Genomic DNA, 13686 nt, shown 5'->3' with positions numbered 1-13686 from the left:
TACTTTTATCTAAATGCAAACAGTTGAAATGTCGACTTTTAACTAAGTGCAAAAAGTCGAAAAGTACTTTTACCTAAATGCAAAAAGTCGACTTTTCGTTTCAACTATAGAATCCTAGTGGCAACTACTATGATAATGTCCATTTGCTGCAGCAAAAACTTATATAGAGACAGGTTTATATATAACAGACTATTATTCAGATAATTTTCTATATAATAATACTTATAGGTCAATTTCTGAAGAAAATGTTAAATTGAGCCGACATTTAAACGGCGACGATATTTTCTATAATAAGCCGCCGCCGTCGATCACTTTGCATCGGCTTGTATCTGTGGTGGGTGTATGATAATTATTTCCATGCCTTACAGACATCAATACCCATAATATCCTCCCACTATAGTAATGTAGGATATAAAATTTTTAAATTCTGTAAAGTTCGAAACTGTATTAGTCTGAAGTTTTGAAGAATTTTAAAATATTTTTTTTAAAAACTAAAATAAAGTTTAAAAGTCTATAAATTTACCGTTTTCTATAGAAAAAGTAATTGGCAAAAAAATGGTTATATGTGGGTATAATCTATGTACACATATTTTTTATCTATTATTTACACATTTTCTTAAAGATAAATTATAAATTTAACATTTTTGAAATAGCTTTAATTGAAATATAAAAATAGTTTTCTTTGTTTTCCGTGTTCGCTCTTTAAATGAAATCACATACATACATACACATGTACCTATTTTTGTTATAGTGTTTAGTTTCTATAAAAAATTTTCAATTTTATTACAAAAATATTGTTCTCCCCTATAAATTCTGTTATTAAAATTTCTCTTACAAATATTTAAAGATAGATGAATTTTTCTTGTTGTTGTTTTTAGTGTCTTCTCCACATTTTTCTTTTTGTGTATAACATCAGCTGCGAATATACATAGAAATCAAAGTTAAAAATAAACACAAACAACCAACAACAACAACAACAAAAAATATAAACAAACTATAAAAAAAATTACAACAATAATAATAAAACAAAAAAATAAATAAATATACACAGACACACTTTAATATAGGCTTACACACATTTATGCATACATAAATACAAATATATCAACGATAATAAAGAAAAACAGCTGATTTCAACATGTTTTTGCTGATTGTTTTCATTTTGATATTCTTGTTTTTCTTTAGACTCTTGCTTTTCTCTTTATTAATGCTTTTGCTTAATAATGTAAATGGGGGAGAAAATGGGAGAGTGTAAAATACTCAATTAGATTATTTCTCAAAGTTTTTTTCTGTTTGTAACAAGTTTTATTTTTTTTGTTTTTATATTTTATTGAGTTTTTCTTTTACAACGTCATTTCTTGTTTTATTGAATGTTACAGCAACAAACATGTTTGCTGAAGAAAAATAAACTCAATTGTTATTGTATCTCTTTTATCTCTATATGTTTTTTCTCATTTCTGGTTTGGCTGCTTGTTTACCTTAAAAATAAAACTCAAATATTGTTGCTCTGTATAACAGGGTTGGGAAATGTAGTATGTTGGTAGTTTGTTTGAGCACTTTCTTAAGTAATAAATATTTATTATCATCTGCACCATATGAGTGTCGGGACATTAGGGGTTAATCGGCAATGAAAGAGCGAATGTATCTTTCCGATATAAAGGGAAAGTACTTATTGTTTACTTGATTAATGCAAAACCGTTTGATGCAAGGGGGTTTGAATAATAATCATGTGCGATAGAATCTTTTTATTGGATTACTATATGGTTAGTTAAAATAATGCAAAGATGAATAGCACCATTAAAATCCTTTGAATTGACTTCCAAATGAGAGTAGGACGAGAACTCTCCTTAGAATAAATCGGTCTAAGGTTAGTATGATGTTAGTAGGTATTCTTAGTGGACACTCATATTCGAAATCAGACTAATGTAGGGCATGTGAAGAGCACGGTGAAAATACATATGTTTTCTCTGTCGTAATAAGACTTTAACCGATATTAGATCCAATTATGCTGGCAGTGATGTTATTTCAGATATTACATACCTCGGGAATTCATAATTGCACCGATAATGTTAGGCAAATACTTGCACAACATTAAATACTTGATCAGTATAATATTCCGATCAACAGCGTTTTCTATTGACTTAGATCCAATTTCAAGATGTCTACTGGCATGGATTTCATTTGCTGAAATGGTCATAAAAAGGATCTTCTTATATTCCCTTACGAATCTAATGCCTCATATTTGTACATCCTCTGATTGATCTGGCTTCTTTCGTCATAATCTGTTTTGAAAGTTAATGCTGTGATACATGGTTAACAGATCTTACAACGTTGGCAGAAATATCTTTAGAAAACGTCTAACAATTTTATATAGTAAAGATTTTTGTTTTCAAAAGTTGTCATAAAAGTTGTCTGACAATGTTACAAGACAAACATTGTAAGCTGGTTTTAGACATTTTTTTATACCCTACACCACTTTAGAGGGAAGCTATGTCCGTCCGTCCCTTGGTCTGGTTGGCTGTCTGTCTGTTCACGTAAACCTTGTGCGAAATTTGGCACACACTGCTTTTTTGGCCCAAGTACGAATAAAATCGGTCCTTTATTTAGCCTAGCCCCCATACAATCGTACACCCCGAAGAGGGTCTATGGGGTCATAATTAATTTAATCTTCTATTATGTCAACAAAAGTCAGCAAAACTTAGTTTTATATAACTTTTAATAAGATTACCGATTTTTGTTTCTATCCCCCTCATTCGACCCTATCCCCCATACAAACTCTCTTCAGAAAATGACATTTATAAGGATAGGTCCATATTTTCCTAATCTCCTTTGAGCACTCTTGTAAGAGTAAAAAGATTCCGGAATAAAGTTAAAAAACAAATCAAATGCTTTATTTTTTTAAATAATTCCCATTTTTAACATACTGTCATATGGACGGCTATGACCGTCCATATGACAACATTGTAAGATATATCAAAAGTGTTGATTTACGTTGATGATATAAGAATGTTGATATGTTATACATTTGTCCAATTCTCAATCGATGTTGTATCGTCGTTACAATATACGACGTAACGACATTGTTGCAAGGCAAGGTTCTAACCTTAACCTTTAAGATTGTCTGTCTTAAATATGTTGGAACAATTTAAACCAGTTTTTGGAACAATAATATAAAATATAAAAGACTTAAGAGGCAGATAGATACAATCTTAATGAAAATACTTATTGGGTTCGAAAGATGACATTTTCATTCATCCCTTTCCTATTAAAAAAAAAACTTACTCATTTTTTTTAAACATACTTACATTGAGTGTCATGACTCTCTCTCTCTCTCTTTACTCTTAAATTGTAACATTTTGAGTTTAAACATGTTTGAGTAGTTTCCTGTTTAATTCCCTTTTTTGAGTGTCTGTGACTTTGTCTATCTTTTACTTCATTTAATTTTTTTCAGTTGCTCTGTGGTCATTTGCTTTTTCAACCTAAACAGTTATAGATACTTTAACAATCTTGATTCTTATTGTCAAAAAAAAAAAAAAAATAATTCCAAAAAAATGGAGTTTAATTATATTTGTATTTTAAACAGTGTGTGTGAGTTCTTTTAAACAAATTTATGTTTATATTATTATTTTTTATAATTCAAGGTGAACCATAATTTGTTTAAGAAACTGCTAATTATTTAAATTTGTTTAGTATTTTTTATACTAAGAAGACATTTTTTATACATACATACATACTCTGTACTTGGGAAAACTCCCTTAAAAATTAAATTATATTTCTCCATACAAACGATGTCACTGACCTATTTGTGTATATGTGTATGTACTTAAAACCACAACCAATAATGTATAGATAGAACATTTTGTCAAGTTCCTTGGAAAGGGAAATTTAATATTGTGTTAATGTGAAATGAACAATTGGTCCTTTATAAAGGAAAATAATCTTTGTTATAAAATTATTTGAAATAACTAAAAGTATCGGATTTAAAATATCCGAAATAATCTTAAGTTTTAATAAATTTTATTATTCAAGATTTGAAATCGAAGGAAATTAATTAATTTTTTCAAACTTTAGTTTGAACTTTAGTTAATGTATCTTAAAGCAGAAACTAATTAAAGCAGAGTTTAAACCTTCAAATTGAAAGATTATATTTTGGACTTATAGAAGACATGCTTTTTAGCCTTTCGAATATACGAAAAATTGGGTTTTTTCTAACTTTAGGTTTAACTATTTCAAAATCCTTATGTGTTGGTAGATAATGTTAGCGCAGTTTAATCCTTCAAAAGAGAATACTCTGTTCTGATTTTGACCATTTTTAATAACGAAACTTTTTTATAGATAGAAAATATTTAGACAAAACATTGGTGGCCCCATAGTCTGGGGTATATCGTTAAAAAAATATATAATAAATTTCATTTTAGATACATAACTAAAGGATTTAAGATCTTCGCTTATTATCTAGTCTGTGACTTACTAGTCTACGGACTGATCTACTGACTACTCAAAGTCTTATAACTAAGTCTATAGACTTTCCTATTGTCTATTCTGTTAACTAGCCTATGGAAAGTATACTCTGTTCCGATATTCTCCATTTTTAAAATAGATCGAAAATATTTAGACAAAACCTTAGTCCTACAGTCTGTGGTATAAGGTCACAACAAAATATAATAATTTGTTCTAAATTTCAGTTTAGATACATAACTAAAGGATTTAAGATCTTCGCTTAATATCTAGTCTGTGAGTAACTAGTCTCTATAGACTGTTATATTGACTAGTCTACAGACTGATCTTCTAACTACTCAAAGTCTAATAACTAAGACTATTCACTAACTACTAACTACTCAAAGCCTAATAACTAAGACTTCACGAAGGGTAGTCATCTTGTCGCGATTTGAAGGCTTAAGTACGATGAATCCCATGGGACATGCTGACGGAGACAGCTTCGCTTAAGCTAACTGTCTCCTAGGGGTCAGCCTTGTCAGACGGGTCATGGGACGAGCACGAAACTAAGAACTACCCCTCCCAACTAACAGATGTCTGTTTCCCATATTGGGCGGTCTGTTAGAAACGTTATATAGATAAGTCTATAGACTATTTTATGAACTGTTCCACTGACTAGTATACGAACAAAGTTATTTAATACTTTATGGACTTATCTATTGTCTTCTCTATGTAGAATTCTATTGTCTTGTCAATATGTTGATCTTAAGACTACTCTCAAGACAGTTCTATGGACTACTCAATGGACTGATCTATTGACGAATCTATGGACTGGTATATTGACTTGTCGATGTATTAGTCTATTGACTAGTTTATGAACTAGTCCTTTGAGTAGTAGATGAACTTGTATATTGACTATTTTAAGAACAAGTTTATGGACTATTGTACTAAGTTAAACGGATAAATCAACATAGGAAAGTTTGTAATATAGGAAAACGACTTAAACGTACACATGTTTCGGTAGACTGCAGTGATTTTCGATGTTAAAAAGTAATGAAATAAAAGTGCAATAGTACCGAATGTTCCATGTCTGGTTGATGCTCAATTTTCTCTCTCAAAGTTAAAATACAATTTTAAAACATTAAATAATAAATAAAGTACATAAATCTTTTAAAATAAATAATTTTAATAAAAAAAAAGCAAAACATATAACAATTCCAGACACAATTAACGCTAAAGTTAATTTCATATAAATAATAAATTATTTACTCTCAACAAAAGAGACACAGACATACATACATAAAGAAAGAGTCAAATTAAATGTTTGTAAACAAAACGGAAATGCGTAGTTTTTTTATGCATTTAACTTTTGTTACAACAACAACAACTTTGTAGGCATACATATAAAATGTAAACAATGTTATTTGTTGTTGTATTTTAGGGTGTAAACAAAACACTCAAAGAAATAATAGTGGTGAAAAACAGTAATATGTAGTATTTTAAAACTCCATACTGATAATAGGTTTATCACTAGAAAGGATTATTGTTGTAGTTCTACATCCTATTGAATGTATTAATGAATAACAAAAGATTAACTGAATGTGTTGTATCAGGTACATTTCTTTTTAGATATTTAAATTTACAACAATTTAGCTAAAATCCATTAAGGAAGGAAGTTTACATGAGTCCTTTTTGTATAGAAAACAACAGACAAAGAACATCTTAAACAAAGACCGGGCAGGGATGAAAATTCTCTAGCAAAGAAAAGAAATATAGTGGTTAAGGGTTCAAGCTGTAATACTGCTGCCTGTCTCTAATGCATTTTCCTTAGATTTATAACTATTTTTAGATTACTAACAATATGTGTTTAAAAATCTTTGGCATTAAAAAAAATTCTCTTCAAAAAATACAAAATCCTCAAACAAGTGACGGCAAAACAAAGAATTATTGAAATCTTTAAAGAAATCAAAGAAAAACATGTTGTCACGTAATAAACTGTGAATACAACAAATGTTGCACACGCTGCTTGCCTGCCTGTTGCCTTTTTAGCAAAATGTACAAAAAAGGATATTGACCGAACGATCAAAAAAAATAATGTTTTTTTTTATACTGAGAATTTTTTTATAAAACAAGTTTGCTTTTTTATGTATATTTTGTTGCTGTTTTTGTTTTTATTGCAACAAAGACAAAACAGCAGAAATTGAGTCTTTTTTTGCTTGTATCGCTCTTCTCTTTTCAATATTCGTTTGTGATGATTTATTTATATCAGGAATGGATAATATAGTGCTATTGTATTTTCTTTCAATAATTTTTAACAGTGTAAAATATAACGTTGACTTCTCGACATATTAGGAGCATTTTAAACTCAATCAATAGATTAGTTCATAGGGAAGACTACGATTTAGTTTATAAAATAATTTGTAGACTAGTTTATAAACTTTTCAGTGAACTAGTAAATAAACTACTTCATAGAAATGTCAATAAACCATTTTATAGACTAATCACTAGGCTTGACCACAGACCAGTCTATGGAGTAGTCAATAGATTAGTCTATAAACTGTACAGTAGACTAGTCCATAGAATAGTATATTATAAACAGACCAATAAACCGTTTAGTAAACTAGTGGATCTATAGACTATGGAGTAGTCAATAGGTTAGTCCATAAACTGGTCAGTAGACTAGTCCATAGAAAAGTAGTAAAAAGACCTTTAGACTGGTCAGTAAACTAGTCAATAGACTAGTCTAAACAACTAGTCTAGACTTCTTTATCGAATAGTTAATAGACTATTTCATAGACTAGTTAATAGATTAGTCCATAAACTGGTTAGTAGACCATTCCATATACAGCTCAGTAACCCATTCCATAGACTTGGCTATAGAATACTAAAACTACAAGTCAATAAACTATTTCATAGACTAGCTCATAATAGTCTATTGACTACTTCATAGTAGACAATAGACTAATCCATTGACTAGTCCATAGTATTCAATAGATTGACTAGATTATAAAATAGTTAATAGACTATTCCATACACTAGTACTAAAGACTACTTCATCGAAAAAGGTAATAGACTATTTCATAGACTAGTCAATAGATTAGTTCATAAACTGGTTAGTAGACTATTCCATATACAGCACGGTAACCCATTCCATAGACTAGTCAATACGCTAGTAAACAATCTAGTCAACCGTCAACTAGTCAATAGAATAGTCAATAGGCTAGTGCATAAACTGGTCGAAATACTATTTGTTAGAACTCGATAGACTAGTCACTAGACTAATGCATAGTCACTAGACTAATGCATAGACTAGTTAATAGACGACCAAATATACTTGTTAGTAGACTAGCCAAGATTCTGTTTTATAGACTAGTTCATAGATTAGTTAAAATACTAGTATATAGTCAATAGACTAATACTAGACTATAGACTACTTAGTATTATTTAATTTGACTAGTCCATAAACTGATCGGAATACTATTTCTTAGAATAGTCAATAGACTAGTCCATAAATCGATGACGATCATTACTTCGGTCTTTTCCTATCGACTCTATGGTGTCAAAAAAGATGCAGAGAATGATATTTGGGTTTATTTTCATTGTATGAAATTACGTTCACATTGCCGTTTACGGCTTATGCGAAAACAAGGCTTTAATAGTTCATTGGCAACAATATAATGTTAAAAAAATATTAAACCTAGAATTTATCATCAATTCTAAATGACTTTTAAAGTATATTTTCCTAACAAGTCAAATTTGTAGAATTTTTCAAAATAAATTTTTATGATATTTACAAAATTATTTGTATTCCAAAATCTTAAAACAAGTTTTTAAATTATTCGAAATTGTACTCAAGTCCAACAAAACTAATTATTTATTTAATATCAATTTTCTATTTGCAGGTCTTATTTCTACAGCAAAGTTTCTTGAAACAAGAAAAACTGATCAAGAAATTGGACTTTAATAATAATAATTAATAAACTAAAAAAATAAACATTTCAAAATAAAATAAAAAATATATTTCATACAATTAGAAAAAATATTCTTGAAATAGAAAACAAAAATAATCAAAAAAGTGCAAAAAATTATAAAATTATAAATTGCAGAAAATATTTTGAAAAATAGTGTTTTTGTAAAGTGAAAATACTTAAATTTCAAACTAAAGCAAAACAGAAATTTTAAATAATTTAAAATTTTTAATCTCAAATAAACGAAAAAAAACGTGCATAACTCTTGATTATAAATAAACAAATTAAACGTGTTGCGCCGGGGGCATGTTTAGTGGGATTGAATGTGCGGTTAAGTGTCGTCTATGGCCGAGTCCGTTAATTGTCAATCGCTCTCTGCAGTGACGGAGGGGCACGACGGCAGCATATTACAAACATATGCAACAAATACTACGACAGGATTAAATACCACAAATAAAAATACGGCCAAACATAGACGTGGTGGTCGGCAACAACAACAACAACATCATCAACAACAGCAACAACAAAAACAGCATCAACAGAAACAGCAGCAACAAACTCATAATAACAATAATATTAGCAAAAACTTAACCGTTACTCAAACCACAACCGATAAACGTTCACGCAGCAAGTCACGCTCTGCACATCAAGAACACCACCAACAACAACAAACACCTTTTAATAATAACAGCAGTAAACGTACTTCATCACGTAATTCGACTTTTAACGCTTCAACATCATCATCGTCAGCTGTTATATCACCTGCTTCCCCAATAACTCCACCGCCTTCTACACGTAGTGATCGTAAACGTCATTTCGTTGAAAAGCCAGCAATATCAACAGCAACAACAACATCTGCAAATTATTGTAAGTATAAGGTTTATTAATTGCAAATATTTTATTAAAGTAATTTATAATAGTTAAAAGAACTAAAACATACTTAGAACAAAACAGAACAGAACTAGAACAGAACAAGAAATAGAAGAGAACTAGAATAGAACTAGAATAGAACTAGAACAGAACTAGAACAGAACTAGAACTGAACTAGAACAGAACTAGAACAGAATTAGAACAGAACTAGAACAGAACTATAACAGAACTAGAACAGAACTAGAACAGAACTAGAACAGAACTAGAACAGAACAAGAACAGAACTAGAACAGAACTAGAACAGAACTAGAACAGAACTAGAACAGAACTAGAACAGAACTAGAACAGAACTAGAACAGAACTAGAACAAAACTAGAACAGAACTAGAACAGAACTAAAACTCGAACAGAACTAGAACAGAACAGAACTAGAACAGAACAGAACTAGAACAGAACTAAATCAGAACTAGAACTAGAACAGAACTAGAACAGAACTAGAACAGAACTAGAACAGAACTAGAACAGAACTAGAACAGAACTAGAACAGAACTAGAACAGAACTAGAACTAGAACAGAACTAGAACAGAACTAGAACAGAACTAGAACAGAACTAGAACAGAACTAGAACAGAACTAGAACAGAATTAGAACAGAACTAGAACAGAACTAGAACAGAACTAGAACTAGAACAGAACTAGAACAGAACTAGAACAGAACTAGAACAGAACTAGAACAGAACTAGAACAGAACTAGAACAGAACTAGAACAGAACTAGAACAGAACTAGAACAGAACTAGAACAGAACTAGAACAGAACTAGAACAGAACTAGAACAGAACTAGAACAGAACTAGAACAGAACTAGAACAGAACTAGAACAGAACTAGAACAGAACTAGAACAGAACTAGAACAGAACTAGAACAGAACTAGAACAAAACTAGAACAGAACTAGAACAGAACTAAAACTCGAACAGAACTAGAACAGAACAGAACTAGAACAGAACAGAACTAGAACAGAACTAAATCAGAACTAGAACTAGAACAGAACTAGAACAGAACTAGAACAGAACTAGAACAGAACTAGAACAGAACTAGAACAGAACTAGAACAGAACTAGAACAGAACTAGAACAGAACTAGAACAGAACTAGAACAGAACTAGAACAGAACTAAATCAGAACTAGAACTAAAGAACAGAACTAGAACAGAAACAGAACTAGAACAGAACTAGAACAGAACTAGAACAGAACTAGAACAGAACTAGAACAGAACTAGAACAGAACTAGAACAGAACTAGAACAGAACTAGAACAGAACTAGAACAGAACTAGAACAGAACTAGAACAGAACTAGAACAGAACTAGAACAGAACTAGAACAGAACTAGAACAGAACTAGAACAGAACTAGAACGGAACTAGAACAGAACTAGAACGGAACTAGAACAGAACTAGAACAGAACTAGAACAGAACTAGAACAGAACTTGAACAGAACTAGAAAAGAACTCGAACAGAACTAAATCAGAACTAGAAAAGAACTAGAGTACAACATGAACAGAACTAGACTAGATATGAACAGAAAATAAAAGTGAAGATAAATTTAATTAATCGTAATTTATTTCTCTATATCGTTTTAGCCTCATCATCTATCGGTGATCATCCAACAGATTTAACATCACCTCTAAAGAAACGTCGTTATCATAATCACAACTTACAGGATATAGACTCAACACCGTTATCGACAACAAGCGGTAATAGCAGCAGTAGTAGTAAATACAATACACCTAAAGAACAAGAAGGTGATTGTGTAGCACGAAGAACTCGCTCTAAAACCGTATCACCCGAAGAACCCAGTACAAGTAGTGGTGGAGGTGGTATATATAGCAGCAGTGCATACAATCAAAGACGGGGAAGTTATACAAAGACAGCAGCAACACAACAGCAACAATATCAAAAATTGTGTTTTGAAACGACACCACAACGCAGTACTGCGACAACAGTAACAAATAACTGCGCCGGCAGCAGCAGTAATAGTACAAATACAAATAATAACAATAACAAGAATAAAGGTAATTTATTAAATTATTATCGTAAAACACGTAAAATCAGTCATAGTCGTTCGTCTACAACGACAACAACAGCAACAACTTCAAGCACAGCAACTACAACAAACTCAAATAATACAACAAAGAGAGCGGCTGCATTGAATAATTCAATCTCTTCAATTAGCGACGAAAGTTCGGATACGAGTAGTAGCGAAACTCAACAACAAAAGCACCAGCTAAAACAAACAAAAACAAACGCCTTAACGTCTGAAGAAAAATATAAATTTAAATCGTCCACTGGATCGTCAAGACACAAGAAACGGAATTATAGAAATCAAAATAATAAAATAAATAAGAAAAAATCTTCATCAACAAATACAGCGTCGTCAGCAACAACACCATCATCACAACAACAACTATTGTCAGCGCGTAGTAATCAGAAAATTGAATGTAGTAGTAATAACGTTGTTGCCGATAAGAAACAACAACAGCAGCAGCAAAATAAACATTTCTTATCAATAGTGGGAAATAAAACGAAATTAAATACAAAATCAACACAGAATACTACTGCGTCTTCAACAACAACCTCAGCTACTCTTGCCACAGAAAGTGCCACAACCTCTTCAAATACAAATACATTTGGCTCCAATCACGATCAGCAGGAACAATCGCAATCACCACCAACTCTACATTTAGATAAAATTTCCAAATATCGTAAAAGTCTACGAACTTATCAAAACTTTTTGAATAATTTAACAGACGAATTAAATACAGCAACAACACAAAACCAACAACAAACAAACGAAACGAACGCAGTCGTTGGTGATAATATCCATCAGCAGCAAGCTACCAACTCTAGCAAAAACTCCTCGAACAGCAACACAGAGCCACAACGCAGTAGCTCATCATCGTATCATTGTAATATCGATAAAGAACTATTTGCTGTTCTGAGTGCTAGTATCGAATCCGAAGAGGACGAGGAGGCGGACGACAATAATACAGCCGAAGAGGAGGAAGTTGTTGAAGAGGAAGAACAGATCGAAGAGGAAGAGGACGAAGAGAACAACGACGACGAGAATATTGCCGACGACGACGTTGACAATAACGACGACGTCGAGGAAGAAGAAGTCGTTGACGAAGACGAGGAAATTGAACTACTCGACGAAGACGACGACGAAGAGGACGACGACGACGATATTGGAGACGAAGAGGAGGATATTGACGACGAAGAAATTGAAGAAGAGGAAGAAGATCTAGACGACGATATACACGATTCAGTACTTGCTATTCGAGGTAAGTTTGAGTTCAAAATTCTCAAAGTATATACATATCTATCTCTCTATGTATCTTTATTGATTTTTTTTAATTATTTGTTTTTTTAACAATAACCATAACAAGCAAAAAAAAAAAAACAACAACAATAAAAAACAAAATAAGTTATTTAAACAAAAAACAAGTGTGCCTGTCTGTGACCAAACAAATTTTTTTCTCTCATTTTTATATATTTTTTTATTTAATTTTTTACAAAAAAAATTATTGTTTCTGTCCGTCCGTTTCTGTTATTTTAATGAAAACGTTTAAAAGTTAAGAGAAAAATAATTTTTAATAAATTTTTTTTGTTGTTAAAATTTTATTTTCTCACATTCTATTTGCTTTATTCGTATTTGTTTTTGTTTGTTTAATTAATTGTTGCATACTTTATAATTTAAACATTTATTTTTCTTTCAACGTTTTTTTTATTTAATTTATTTATATTTTCTTTTGTAAATTTGTGTTTTTTATAAATATTTTGTTTTGTTGTTGTTACATTTTTATTCTTTTCTACATACATATACTTTAATTTTTAACAATTGATTTTTCTTTGTATTTATTGGTATGATTTGATTCTTTTAATTTTATTTTATTTATTATTAAATTTTATGAAATGTTCATTAATTTTCTTTGTTCTTTATTCATTTTGAAATGCAAATGATAAACAGATTTATTTCATAGAAGAGATTCTGTTAACATTTTTTTTTGCAGAAATATGATTAATTTTTAATATAGAAGAAAGAGTTTTTTAATTCATTATAAAATGGTATAATATTATATTATAGATTTTTTAACTGTAAGATTGTTTTTCGTTCCGGGAATTTTCATAAAACAATTTCAATTTTTTGGTTATTTCAAAATCAGAATCATGATTAAACTTTTCACCAAAAAAAATACATTCAATTTCTGTTCTAGTCCAATTCTAGTTCAATTCTTATTTAGTTCTGGTTCAGGTTTAGTTCAGTTCTAGTTCAGTTCTAGTTCAGTTCTAGTTCAGTTCTAGTTCAGTTCTAGTTCAGTTCTAGTTCAGTTCCAGTTCAGTTCTAGTTCAGTTCTAGTTCA

At 30.6% G+C, this 13686-nt stretch overlaps 1 protein-coding gene across 4 annotated transcripts in view; it reads left to right on the top strand.

The window, feature by feature from the left end:
- Nucleotides 1-13686, top strand: part of LOC111680208 (E3 ubiquitin-protein ligase TRIP12) — a 70196-nt gene that overhangs the window by 37620 nt on the left and 18890 nt on the right. For all 4 annotated transcript variants that reach the window (XM_046948985.1, XM_046948984.1, XM_046948983.1 and 1 more), the window contains exons 2-3: nucleotides 8340-9272; nucleotides 10906-12606. In XM_046948985.1, coding sequence (XP_046804941.1) covers nucleotides 8750-9272; nucleotides 10906-12606 — 2224 coding nt within the window. In that variant the 5' untranslated portion in view covers nucleotides 8340-8749. The remainder of the gene's footprint in view (nucleotides 1-8339; nucleotides 9273-10905; nucleotides 12607-13686) is intronic.

Source organism: Lucilia cuprina, chromosome 4 (genome assembly GCF_022045245.1).
Source record: "Lucilia cuprina isolate Lc7/37 chromosome 4, ASM2204524v1, whole genome shotgun sequence".
NCBI lineage: Eukaryota > Metazoa > Arthropoda > Insecta > Diptera > Calliphoridae > Lucilia > Lucilia cuprina.
The sequence above is the reverse complement of the archived record's forward strand: the minus strand, read 5'-3'. Positions and strand labels throughout refer to the sequence as shown.